General features: G+C 34.7%; 1 protein-coding gene across 4 annotated transcripts in view; it reads left to right on the top strand.

Moving 5' to 3' along the window:
* OSGEPL1 (O-sialoglycoprotein endopeptidase like 1) overlaps positions 1-12,458 on the top strand; it is a 35,789-nt gene that overhangs the window by 5,624 nt on the left and 17,707 nt on the right. For 2 of the 4 annotated variants that reach the window (XM_079135115.1, XM_079135113.1), the window contains exons 2-9: positions 5,049-5,155; positions 6,128-6,371; positions 8,855-9,242; positions 10,043-10,247; positions 10,324-10,472; positions 10,589-10,719; positions 10,860-10,931; positions 12,186-12,292. In XM_079135115.1, coding sequence (XP_078991241.1) covers positions 6,151-6,371; positions 8,855-9,242; positions 10,043-10,247; positions 10,324-10,472; positions 10,589-10,719; positions 10,860-10,931; positions 12,186-12,264 — 1,245 coding nt within the window. In that variant the 5' untranslated portion in view covers positions 5,049-5,155; positions 6,128-6,150 and the 3' untranslated portion in view covers positions 12,265-12,292. Of the gene's footprint in view, positions 1-4,143; positions 4,782-5,048; positions 5,156-6,127; positions 6,372-8,854; positions 9,243-10,042; positions 10,248-10,323; positions 10,473-10,588; positions 10,720-10,859; positions 11,241-12,185; positions 12,293-12,458 lie in introns of those variants that run through there. The other 2 variants (XM_079135114.1, XR_013763021.1) reach the window with 2 other exon arrangements.

Below are 12,458 nucleotides of genomic sequence, written 5' to 3'. Positions count from 1 at the left end.
CTGGAGGTGTTTACATTCTAGTTGGAGGACAAATAATTAATAAACAATTACATATTTCATGTAATGATAAATGCTATGGAAAAAGAAATTAAGCAAATACAAGCCTGACTCAGAAAAATTCTTCCCTCAGGATCCTGAGGTGACATTTGAACACAGATTTCTGATGTGAAGAAACAAGCAGTTGACTTGGGAAGCCAAGGCCAGGAGAATTGCAAGTTCAAAGCCAGCCTCCGCAACTTAGTGAGGCCTTAAGCAACTCAGTGAGACCCTGTCTCTAAATAAAATACAAGAAGGGCTGGGGATGTGTGGCTCAGTAGTTGAATGCTCCTGGGTTCAATCCCAGTTGTATTGGGGAGGAAAAAAAAAAAAAAGAGAGAGAAAAGCACCACCAAGATCTGGGGTAATCCAGATCCCAGTAGGTAATGACAGATATTAAGGTTCTTGGGCAGAATGGAGACATATTGAGGAAGAATAAGACAGCCACTGGGACTAGGTAGAAATAAGCAAGGAGGAGAATGGTAGCATGTGAGATCCAAGATGTAGGTAAGGGCTAGGTCTCAAATGACACTTTAGATCAAAGTAATAAGCAGATTTTATTGTAAGCATGACTAAGCCATTAGAGAGTTTTATAAAAAAGATTAGAGCAATCTAATTTTATTATATTAAAGAATAAGGGAATAGAAAGCAGGCAGAATAGTTGGGAAGCTATTGCAGGCAAGAAGTAGCTCAGACTAAAGAGATAGCAGATCAATTATTTAAAAAGTGGCTAGATTTGGATGTATTTTACAAGTACAGCTCACCAGACACTGATGTATTGAAAGACATGGATGTGTTGAATGTGGAACTGCAGGAGATAATTAAAGTGACTCCTAGTTTTTGGCTATAGTATCTAGGTGAATTATTGTGCTAATTATGAAAACTTCCCAATTTTATAAATTTATGCAGTTTTTTTTTTTTTTTTTTTTGTAAAATGGTGTTTTAAATCAGTAATGCCTGTTAGTAACAAAAACCTAATAGCATGCAATAATTGCTACTAACTTCCTGTCAGGAGACATATTGGCAATTTCTAAGTAGGAATGGGCTTGGAAATGCTACTAACTTTAGTATTCATCAGTGGCTCTTTCCTGCAACGAATATTTATCATGGACTGCTAATAATGATTTTCTATTTCCCTTATTCCTTCTACATTTATTTATTAGAATTATCCTGTAAGGAAGATTTGTCTGTACTCCCTTACTTACTCATTAGTTTACATTATAAACCCATGAGTATTTTATTTTGGAGTTATAATCCATTGTTGTCATTAATTTGTTGCCCTCTAGCTTTGACCATCCAGAGTTCTTCCAAGTTCACTCCAGTGTCCTTTTGACCTGCTCCTGCCTTTTTTTGTTTGTTTGTTTTTGTTTTGTTTTGTTTTTGGGGGGTTTTTTGCAAGGGACAGGGGCAGGTATTGTCCTTGGAACTATATCTTTGTAAATTAGCTGTATAGGACTATATATTGAAAAGAGTTAGAAAAACCCTTAGAGGCTACGTAATTCAGCTCCCTGCATTAGCTTGAATCTTCATTTGGTTCTGTTTTAACAGTAATGGAGGATTTACAACTTAAAAGATAGCATAATTCACTTGGTAATGGAATTTAGAGCTTGTTTTACACTAATTGAAAATTAATCCATATTCCACATAACTCTTCAACTATTTAAAGAGAACTTTAAAAGTTACCAGCAACACTGAATAAACATTACCATAGCCCTTACTACCTCACCATTTCCCAAACAATGTTGTTTCAAATTTCTCCCACTTTCCTTGTAATTGTGCTCTAAATACAGTAGGTGAAGAGATGTGACATGATTGTAGTATCACTTCCTTTGTTCTGGATGCTTTTTCTTTTTTCCTTCAATGCAACCTAGTATCACTTTTGCTATTTTGACAGCCAAGTATCACATCTTCAACATGTAATGCTATTAATGAAGGCTTTGCCTTCAAATGCTTATTAAATGGATTTAGTAAATCAGTATATATAACCAAAAAAAAAAACATTGTATTCATGAATACAACAACCCAGTCAGTCAGTGTAAAAGTCTAACAGTATAGAAAGTAACATGAACAGTATGTGATATGGGAAATATTGGAAAGATAAGCTTAAGTAAAATACCCTAAAAAGTTTAGTGTAGTGTTGGACGGGGAAGGGGGAAATAAGGAGACTAGCCTGGTGTCAAAAAGAAAAATTGTGACATTTTGCAGGGTTTTATTTCCTAATTTTGGTTCTATTAATTATTCAGGGCTGGGGTTATAATTCAGTGGTAGAGCACTTGCCTAGCACTTGTGAAGCACTGGGTTTGATCCTCAGCACCATTTAAAAATAAAATAAAGGCATTGTGTCCATTTACAACTAAAAATTTTTTTTTAAATGATTCAACAAGTAGTATATGTGAGTGTATTTAAAATTTCTCATTTAGCTACAAAGAATGCATTAACATAATTATTCAGAATATCTTTGGTGTTTGTGCACATACTCCTTCAACAGTATTAGGTGACATTTTATCTTAAGTGGGTATCTTAAGTGGGTATTGGGCTCACAAAACTTGTTTATATTATTCTCAAAACTTTTCCATAATCCAAAATATAGTTAGAAAAAGGTTTAATAAAAACATACTTGGGTTTTATGTTCAAGGCAGTTCAATTTATTCCATATCTTGATTTGTTAGTCAAGCCACTGATAAACAATGATAATGAAAGTGATTCACCTATAGCTCTCAAGTTCTGTATAATTTTATCACTGTGTCCTTTCATTCTACATAAGTACATGTTTATAAAGATAATCTCATATAATAAATACAGTAAAGGAACAAACTAAATTCATTAACATTAGAATAAGCTTTTTTTAAAAATATGAAATATGATTTTTTTTCTGACTTCCCAAATATACAATTATAAATTTTTATTGAGAATCTTATTTGGAAAAATTTCCAGATCTTTCAAATATTGTGTATTTTGGTTGACCATATTAGCAAGATAAATATGCATTATTTTTTCATTATTATAATTTTTTGAATGTGAACAGAAAAGCTAACTGATTTATGGTCTATTACCTGAGAAAATAGTGAACCTTTGAAACATTTGTCACTCCTGTGACTTCTTATGAAACTATATACTTTTTTTTTCTTTTTTAGCTTTTAATTTATTACAGACTGCATTTTGATTCATTGTGCACAAATGAGGTACATCATTTCGTTTCTATGGTTGTACGAAACCATATACTTCTATCATGGCATTGCCATGGCATTTAACAATCAGTGTATATGGGAACAACAGAGATTCACCCTGTCTTCCCTACTGAAACCAGGCTTAGGCCCTACAGACTAAGATCATCTGGGTACGGAGACTCCTCAAAAATCAAAATTACCATATGATCCAGCAATTTTGAGTATATACCCAAAAACATGAAAGTAAGAACTTGAACAGAGATTTGTACACCCATGTTCGGAGGAGCATTTTTCATAATAGCCAAAAAATGGAAAAAACTCAAGTGTCCCACTCACGGATGGATAAACAAAATGTGGGGTATATAAACAATAGAAAACAGTATGTATCCTTAGAAGGAAATTTTGATACACATTAGATATGAATGAACCTTGAAGATATTGTCATATGTGAAATAAGCCAGACACAAGAACGACAAACTACAGTATGATCCCACTTACATTAAGTAGTTAGAGTAATCAAATCCTAAAGACAAAGTGGAATGGAAGTTGCCAGGGGCTATGGAAGGAGGGGGGCTGCTGTAAAGATTAATTAAGTTAATCTCCGTTAATTTCCAACTTTAAAAAAAAAAAACTCTCAACAGTATTGTGGCAGTTGTGCATTTACTTACTTGTATCTATCCCTAGACTGTTCTCTGTGACTTCACATACTTCACCAATCCTTTTTACTCAGCACTTAACACCGTGCAAGACACAAATACACACACACACACACACAATGCATTATATGGCCCTTGTTTACTAAAACCTTAGAGGAAAAAAATTCTTGGAATGTATTTATTCAAACATGGTAACAACGGACTAATACAAGAGAAAAAAGGAGGTGCAAGATAAGAATACATTCTATGCTGAAGGTTGCTTACACAGTAAGAAGGAACTATATTTTAAAAAATATTTACAACCGCCATTTATTTCTTTTCAGATTACAAAAACGAGCCACAGATCTTTTTAGTCTTAGTGAATTGGGAGTAACGGTTTAGACTGTCCGACCAGAAGCACGTCCGTTCTCTGGGAACCCTTTGCAAATTCTTGTGGGGATCCCTAGTTTACACCCTTTCTGTGATAAGTACGGTATTATTTCAGGCCACCACTTTTGGTTTGGTAGTAGTTCCCCTAAAATGGAATGGCAAATAATCTACCTCATCCATTTCTGACAGTGGCAACCAAATTCCGGTCAAAAGCACACACTTTTTTAGGAACGTAGCGCAATGTGGAACTTAATGCTCTTAAGTCAAAACAGGTATGCATCAGGCTTCCTCTGGATCAATCACTAGCTATGTGACCTTGCCGAAGTCTTGTTACCTACGAATGTGGAAGAAGTGCACCAGTGCATGCACAGGGTCCCGGGGACCTTCAGCTTCTCTTGCTAAGAGCGCCGCTTTCTAGGGCGACAGCAACCAGTGCTCGCCGAGGGACGCCAACATGGTGCTGATGACATCACTTCCGGGGCGCGAGTCCCCGGCTTGCTTGTGCGGGAGAAAAGGCAGTCGACCTTTGCTAAGGAAAGGAGACAAGTACTAGGTACTGCGGTTCGCGAGGGAGGCGGGTGGAATTGCTCACCTTTCACTGTGGTTTTATGCACCTGAACAAAAGGTTCCCCCTTTTCTAAGAGCACCGCCCACACCCTCTTTCTTAGAGCAGAGAGCCCAGAGCCGTCCAAGTCACCCGGGTCACTGGGGAGCGTTCTTGCCCTGAAAGGGAAGTACTTCTCACAATCTTCCCTGCGCGGATTGAGTTACTGCAAATCTAATTCCTCTGAAGTGACTATCTGAGCCTCATTCCTTGCAGCTGCCCTCTGCGAATTGGTCGCTCATCTCTAATTTCTGGATGTCCTCTGTCCCAGTTGGGTTGTCATTCGCTGCTGTTTTGAATCCCAAATTTTGTCCATTCGTGTGGTAAGGAAAGGACCTACTTTGCAGTGTGAAAATACTAGGGTACTTTAATGATGGACTATTAATTTGTGCATGGGGGAAAAGAGTTGAGAAGAAACTTGTGATGATAACCTGGTGGCAAGAAGTGGAGATTTAGTTTAATTCCCAAGATTGTAATTAAGGATAAAATATGTGTTGGGTTGCAGTCAGTTTAGTTGAGATAATGTTTCTGTAGGATGAACTTCATGAAAATACTTATATGAAATCTTGTTTTAGAAACAAATGATTAAATTTTATTTTGAGAAATCTTTCCAGGAAATAGGATGAATTTATTTTTATCTGTTCTATTTGCCTTTGTTTGATTGCTTTAAAAATCATTCTATCTTGGTTTTGACTACCAAAAAAATAGCAGCTTTTAGAGACTTATCCATGCAACTATTCTGTAATATTAGTTGTTTTGTAAAGAATAATGAAAAATATAGTACGAATGGCATGAAAATAACAGTACAAGTTGAGCATCCTTATTCGAAATGCTTGAGAGAAGTCTCAGATTCGGATTTTTTTAAAATTTTGGAATATTAGTGTATACATGAGATCTCAGGAATGGGACCCTAGTCTAAAATGAAATTCATGTATATTTCATACACACCTTATACTTATTACCAGAAGTTAATTTTTGTGTAATATTTTTTAACGTACCTGTTTTGACTGACATATCACATGGAGTCGGGTGTGGAATTTTCCACTTCTGGCATCATGTCAGTACTCAAAAAATTTCAGATTTTGAAGTGTTTCAGATTTTTAGATTAGGGATCCTCAGCCTATAATAGCACAGAATGTTACATCTGTCTTCTCCTTCCCCTTCCCCTCTTGAAAAACCTCATACTCACTAATAATTTTATTTACATCCACAGGTTACTAGGACTTTTTAAGTGAATAGATCGAATGGTGATGTCAGTTCCAAGTAATAAGTTTGTTTCTATAATTCTTTTCCAGGAATTACCTATATACTAGTAATAATGCTAATATTGAATAAGGTAGCAGGAATTTTTTTTAAATCATCCAAAAGGAAAGTTGATGGATTTTTAAGAAGTTTTAATTTTCACCCTGGAACACCATTTCTTCATAAAATAGTATTGGGTATTGAAACAAGCTGTGATGATACAGCAGCTGCGGTGGTGGATGATACTGGAAATGTGTTGGGAGAAGCAATACATTCCCAAACTGAAGTTCATTTAAAGTAAGTAGACATTATCTTTGTTATACCTATCTTTTTTGAAAAAGTAAAATGAGCTGGGCTTGGCAGCTCATGCCTGTAATTCCAGCAACTCAAGAGGCTGAGGCAGGGAGATCACAAGTTTCAGGGCAGCCTCAGCAATTTAGCAAGACCCTGTCTCAAAATTAAAAAAATAAAAAAATTTAAAAAAAGAACTGGAGATGTAGCTCTGTGGTAAAGTGCCCCTGGGTTCAATCCCCAGTACCACAAAATAAAAATTTTTAAAAAGAAAATAAAAAGTAAAATGAAACCTTTCTTTTGCATTTATTATGTATAAAAGTTAAATTTTAGAAGCCAAGTTCATATTCCCTTGTGTTAAAGCCTATAATAATTACTATAGAAAACCTCAAACACCTCACTCTGGCTTTTATGACCCTTCACAGTTAAGTTTCCAACCTTAGCTAATCCTGTTGCCAAAAAGAAACTAAGCTTTTACCCAGCTGTAGTATTAATCAATGATTTTCTCTCCATGTTGTCTTTTCTTTCTTCCACATTTATGTTTTATAGTCTTAACTGATGCCTTAGGAAAGCATGACCCAACCTGTACCTTATTCACATTTATACATAAAACTTGTGTTGGTATTTAAATAAATAATGCAGTGTTTTATTAAATCTTAAAATAGTGCAAGGTTTATAAACTCAGATGTTTGCAAGGACCACTAGTCAGGTTATATAAATAAGTGGGCTAGATATAAAATAAAATATCTGAAGAAGGTCACTGCTTAGTTCTAATAATTGTTGCCAGGCAGGATTATAGGACCTGTGTCATTTAATTATCAGAATTTTCAAGAGAAAGTAGAAGTTTGTATTTTTAATGTAATAGCTCCAGATTTTAAGAATTATTGGTTTGTTCAAAACATATTAAAATAGGCCTCCAAGTCATTAATTTACAATATCTGAATAGTGAAAAGGCCTGGTATTTTGGAATTACAGACTGGTATTGAATCCTGAATTAGGCATTTGGTATTTTCTCTGTGACTTCAGACAAATTCATTATCCTTTCTGATTCTGTTGAGATTAGAAATAATTTATGTAAAGAGAGTAACCCTTAAACAGTAATATACTGTATGAAAGGGACTACATGACAGTGAAATACTAAAAGTTTCTTCCCTTCAAAAAGCTTAATCTAATCAGAGACATAACATATAGACTCTATGAAGATCTAGCAGAGCAAGGCTGCATAAAGTGAGTATCAAACAACTGATGCAGATGATAACTGTAACTACCATAGTCCTTTCAGTTTCTTCTGAGTGCACCAAATTTTTAACATTTTTGGACATTTTTCTTTTCCTAAAAGAGAAAGTTATCTTTGAAGAATTAAGAAAAACAAGAATGTGTTGAAGTAAGATAAGTTCTTTGTGTACCCCTCATTGCCTGAAATATGTATTTTAACTTTTAAGTAAATGTTCATTGAATCTTCTACTGAAGATTTTCATTTCCGTGTATAGAAGTATCAGATCTTGCAACATCAGATGTTTGAAGATGACTTTGAGAGTAGAGGTGTGTTTTTCAGACTTTGTATTTTATTGTACTGTTTCTCAGATTGTAAATCAGTCACATGCTAACATATTGTTGCTAGAAAATTTGCTTCCTGATTTGTTACTCTTCACATTTGGAGTGAACATTCACTGTCCTACTTGAACCAAAAATCTTAATTACCAACTCTTGAGAATTGGATTCCCAAACTTTTAGGATTATAAGCTATCTACTGTCCTGTGACCTCAAGTGCAGGCTATTTTAAAATAAACTCATTTTTTTCATAAAACTGCCTTCATGTTTCTCAGGTTAGTATTTCTTTTCTCCCAGTCATTCCAGCCAAATATCTGAATCATCTTTGATGACTTGGTCCCCCATGCCCTTATATTTGTTATTAGTTATTACAGGTTCGAAGGCTTTCCATCCCTTTCTTTCCATTACCACTGTCACCCGGTTTAAGATATAATCACTTTACACAAATGATTTTTGTTTTTCTCTTCAGTGCTGGGGATCAAACCCAGGGCTGTGCACATGCTAAGCAAGTGCTTTACCACTGAGCTATACTCCCAGCCCTTTAACACAAATACTTTTTGGGATGATCTCTTTAAAATTCTCTTTATGTTCAAGGAAATTAATTTTCCTAAAATATAATTTTATCCTGACCTTCCCTTATTCAAGACTTCTTTAAAATCTTTCCAAGATTGTTTTGGTGATTTTATTCATTAAACCAATCTATAGGAGTTCTGTGCACAAGTTTGGAAAATCAAAAGCATCCCTTCAAGTTAAGTTCAAGGTGTTATATTGAGTTCTTATCATAGTTGCAGCATTATAAAGCATGCAATTTGAAAATACTAATATTTTCGGTTACATAATGATTAATTTGAAATCAGGCCTTCAGTTATAACATCATTTTTCTTTCTTTGATTTTACAATCTTAAAATCATAGAAGGCTGTTCTTTTGTTTTTTTCAGGACAGGTGGGATTATTCCTCCAGTAGCTCAACAACTTCATAAAGAAAACATTCAACGAATAGTACAAGAAGCACTTTATACCAGTGGAATATCTCCAAGTGAACTCTCAGCAATTGCAACTACCATAAAGCCAGGACTTGCTTTAAGCTTGGGAGTAGGCTTATCATTTAGTTTACAGCTGGTGGACCAGCTAAAAAAGCCATTCATCCCCATTCATCATATGGAGGCTCATGCACTTACTATTAGGTTGACCAATAAAGTAGAGTTTCCATTTTTAGTTCTTTTGGTTTCTGGAGGTCACTGTCTCTTGGCTGTAGTTCGAGGAGTTTCAGATTTTCTGCTTCTTGGAAAGTCTTTGGATATTGCACCAGGTGACATGCTTGACAAGGTGATTATTTAAGAACCAATTTCTCTCTCTCTCTCTCTCTCTCTTTCTCTCTCTCTTTCTAGTGTGTGTGTGGCTGTGAATTAAACCCAGTGCCTCATGCAAGCTAAGCAAGTTCTCTACTACTGAGATACATCCCCAGCTGCCCCTCCACACTTTTTGTTATGTTGTCTCTTTCAATTAAATAGCAATAGATGTGCTACTACCATTCATTCAAGTATTTCTCAATACCTTATTAGACAAAAAAAAAATGTATGATAAGAAAAATAGTAGTATATAATTTTGTAATTCTTTCTTACCTGTTCCTAGTAAAATGGTAAGAGGTTTTACATCCATGCATAAAGGCTCAAATTATTTGCAGCTGAAGTTTTACATTTAGCCAAATACTATACATGCAAAAAGTGCTTTGTAAAATGTAATATACTGCAAAATACGAGAATACATAAAGATTGATATAAGGACATCAAGATGCACAAATTAAAAAAAAAAAAAAACTGCTGCCAACAGCTGAAATGATAGAACAGGGTCTTATTTTTGAAGTTCATCATTAAGCAATCATTGTCAACTTCACACCTATTTTCTGGCCCCACTATAAGAGCAAAAGTAGCTGGGCAGCAGTTGACCACTACTAATCAGGTTTTCCTAAGGAACTGGGTTGTGTGCTTTACTGAACATCAGCTGTAGTCCATATTTGGAGAAGTATAGCATATACAGCATTTTTAATTTTTCAGTTCATTTCCTTTGCACCTTTTGGTTTCAAAATAATTTATGACTGATTAAAAATATGCTTTTGTTTTTGATAGGTAGCAAGAAGACTTTCTTTAATCAAACATCCAGAATGCTCCACCATGAGTGGTGGGAAAGCTATAGAATATTTGGCCAAACAAGGAAACAGATTTCATTTTGATATCAATCCACCCATGCAGCATGCTAAAAATTGCAATTTTTCTTTTTCTGGACTTCAACATGTTGTTGATAAAATAATAATGCAGAAGGAGAAGGAGGAAGGTATATTTCTAATTAGTAAAGTTGGACAAGTAAATATTCCTGGATGGAGCCTAAAAATACCTGCTCATTTCTGCAGGCATTGAGAAGGGACAAATCCTGTCTTCAGCTGCAGACATTGCTGCTGCAGTACAACATACAACTGCCTGCCACATTGCAAAAAGAACACATCGTGCTATTCTGTTTTGCAAGCAGAGAGGCTTGTTATCTCAAAGTAATGCAGTACTAGTAAGTTTTGTCATTTCACCTTATAGTTATGCTGGTATTTCCCCCGGTTTAGTGAATGACTTGATTCACATCTACATGTGATAGTTGTTCATTTTTGGTCTTCTCAATTCCTTTAGGTTGTATCTGGAGGTGTTGCAAGTAACTTGTATATTCGGAGAGCTCTGGAAATTGTAACAAATGCTACACAATGCACTTTGTTGTGTCCTCCCCCAAGACTATGCACTGATAATGGCATTATGATTGCATGGTAAGCCACAGGATGTATGTGCTTCACTCATAAATACATAGTAATTACCATTCATCACACTTAATCTTCCTTTTAAATCTTGAGGCTATTAATTTTATTTTAATATTTTAATGGTTTTTTTTTTTTTTTTTTTAATTTAGGAATGGTATTGAAAGATTACGTGCTGGTTTGGGCATTTTACACAACATAGAAGGCATCCGCTACGAACCAAAGTACGTTGTATAGTTTATATTCTTTATATAAGCTAAATTGTAAAAATCAATGCCTGGACTTTGCTTTGATTTTGATTTTCATTTTGGTAATACTTGAAAGTATTACCAATTTTTTTCATGAACCTCATTGAGGTTGACACCTTTTAAGAAGATTATTTTGCTACAGAATCAAATTAGAAAAATTTTGGCAAACCATAGGTGAGTTAGAAACCAGCAGAGGTGATGCATTTCCTTACTTGGGACCAGAATGGAGAAATCATGTCCATAATTTGGAATTCTGCAGTGTCAAGAGGATTTCAGGACCAGCTGGTATGCTGGGAAACAAAACAAGCAGAAAGCATTCAGGTGTAGATGAATTTGTGATTATGTTCTTAACAGGGTAGTTGGAAGCAGCCAAAAGATAATTGTTTACTGCAAGCCTTATTTCCTCTCCAAATCAAAGTTCCAATAACACAGTTTTTAAAATTTTCTCTCAAGTTGTGGTCTAAGTTAATTTTAGAATAGTAAAGTACAATTGTGTTTCATAGTGTGACAATTATAATTTGAAGACTTTCATTCAGTGTTTCAGATATTGTCAGCATTACGGTCCATTACTAGACAGTTATGCTACATGAACCACAGACTATTAATTCTCATGGTGAATGAACAGAGTTGAGTTAGCAGTGTCAAAAAAAATCCCTTATGCTGATAACTTAAGCCTCAGATAAATTATGTCCACTGATCTGGTTGTGCCCTCTTGTGGCAGTGTTTAGGCTGGAGATTATGACTTTTTCCAGACCACAGCCTTATCTTGGGCTAAAATCTGAAGCTAAAATTATTTATAGATCAAGAATAGAAAAAGACCGTAAGAGCTAAGACCTCTCCAGCCAATAGTGGCAAAGGATGGTTGAAAGGGGGCAAGCCCACTTTTCAAACCTGGGGAATTTAAAATGTATATGAATGCATGCTTGACTTTACATGATAAACTATTTTTATCATTTTAGTTTTGTTAAGATTTATAAGGCATCTTTTGTTATTTTTAGATTTCATTTTGTTTTTTAACTTCAGAATTTAGATTTCTTAATGAAATGGTCTTCATTATCCTAATTTGAGATTCTGCTGTATTTATATGTAGGAAGCATCACCATATATGATGAATTACACATTAGATACTTCCACTACTTTGCAGAATTCTAAAGCAAATAGTGTACAAAACTAGTGATGGAACATAAAGCAGATGTTTAAAATAATATGGTTTATTTTATTGTGATACAGGTGTCCTCTTGGAATAGATATATCAAAAGAAGTTGGAGAAGCCCTCATCAAAGTACCACGACTAAAAATGAAGATTTGATCTTTGCTTTTCAAAGAAGTCTCTACAGGTAGTATTTCAGGATTCAAATTAAATTTCCAATTTCTTGTGTATCACATTATATAGATATATTACTTAATTATCAAGACTTTCTTTGGTTATTACTTATGTCCACTCTTCTGATAAAATAATAATATGTTATAATCTTAGGAATATGGCTTTTTCACTAGTGACAA

The sequence above is a fragment of the Sciurus vulgaris genome, assembly GCF_902686455.1.
Source record: "Sciurus vulgaris genome assembly, chromosome: 3".
Classification (NCBI taxonomy): domain Eukaryota; kingdom Metazoa; phylum Chordata; class Mammalia; order Rodentia; family Sciuridae; genus Sciurus; species Sciurus vulgaris.
The sequence above is the reverse complement of the archived record's forward strand: the minus strand, read 5'-3'. Positions and strand labels throughout refer to the sequence as shown.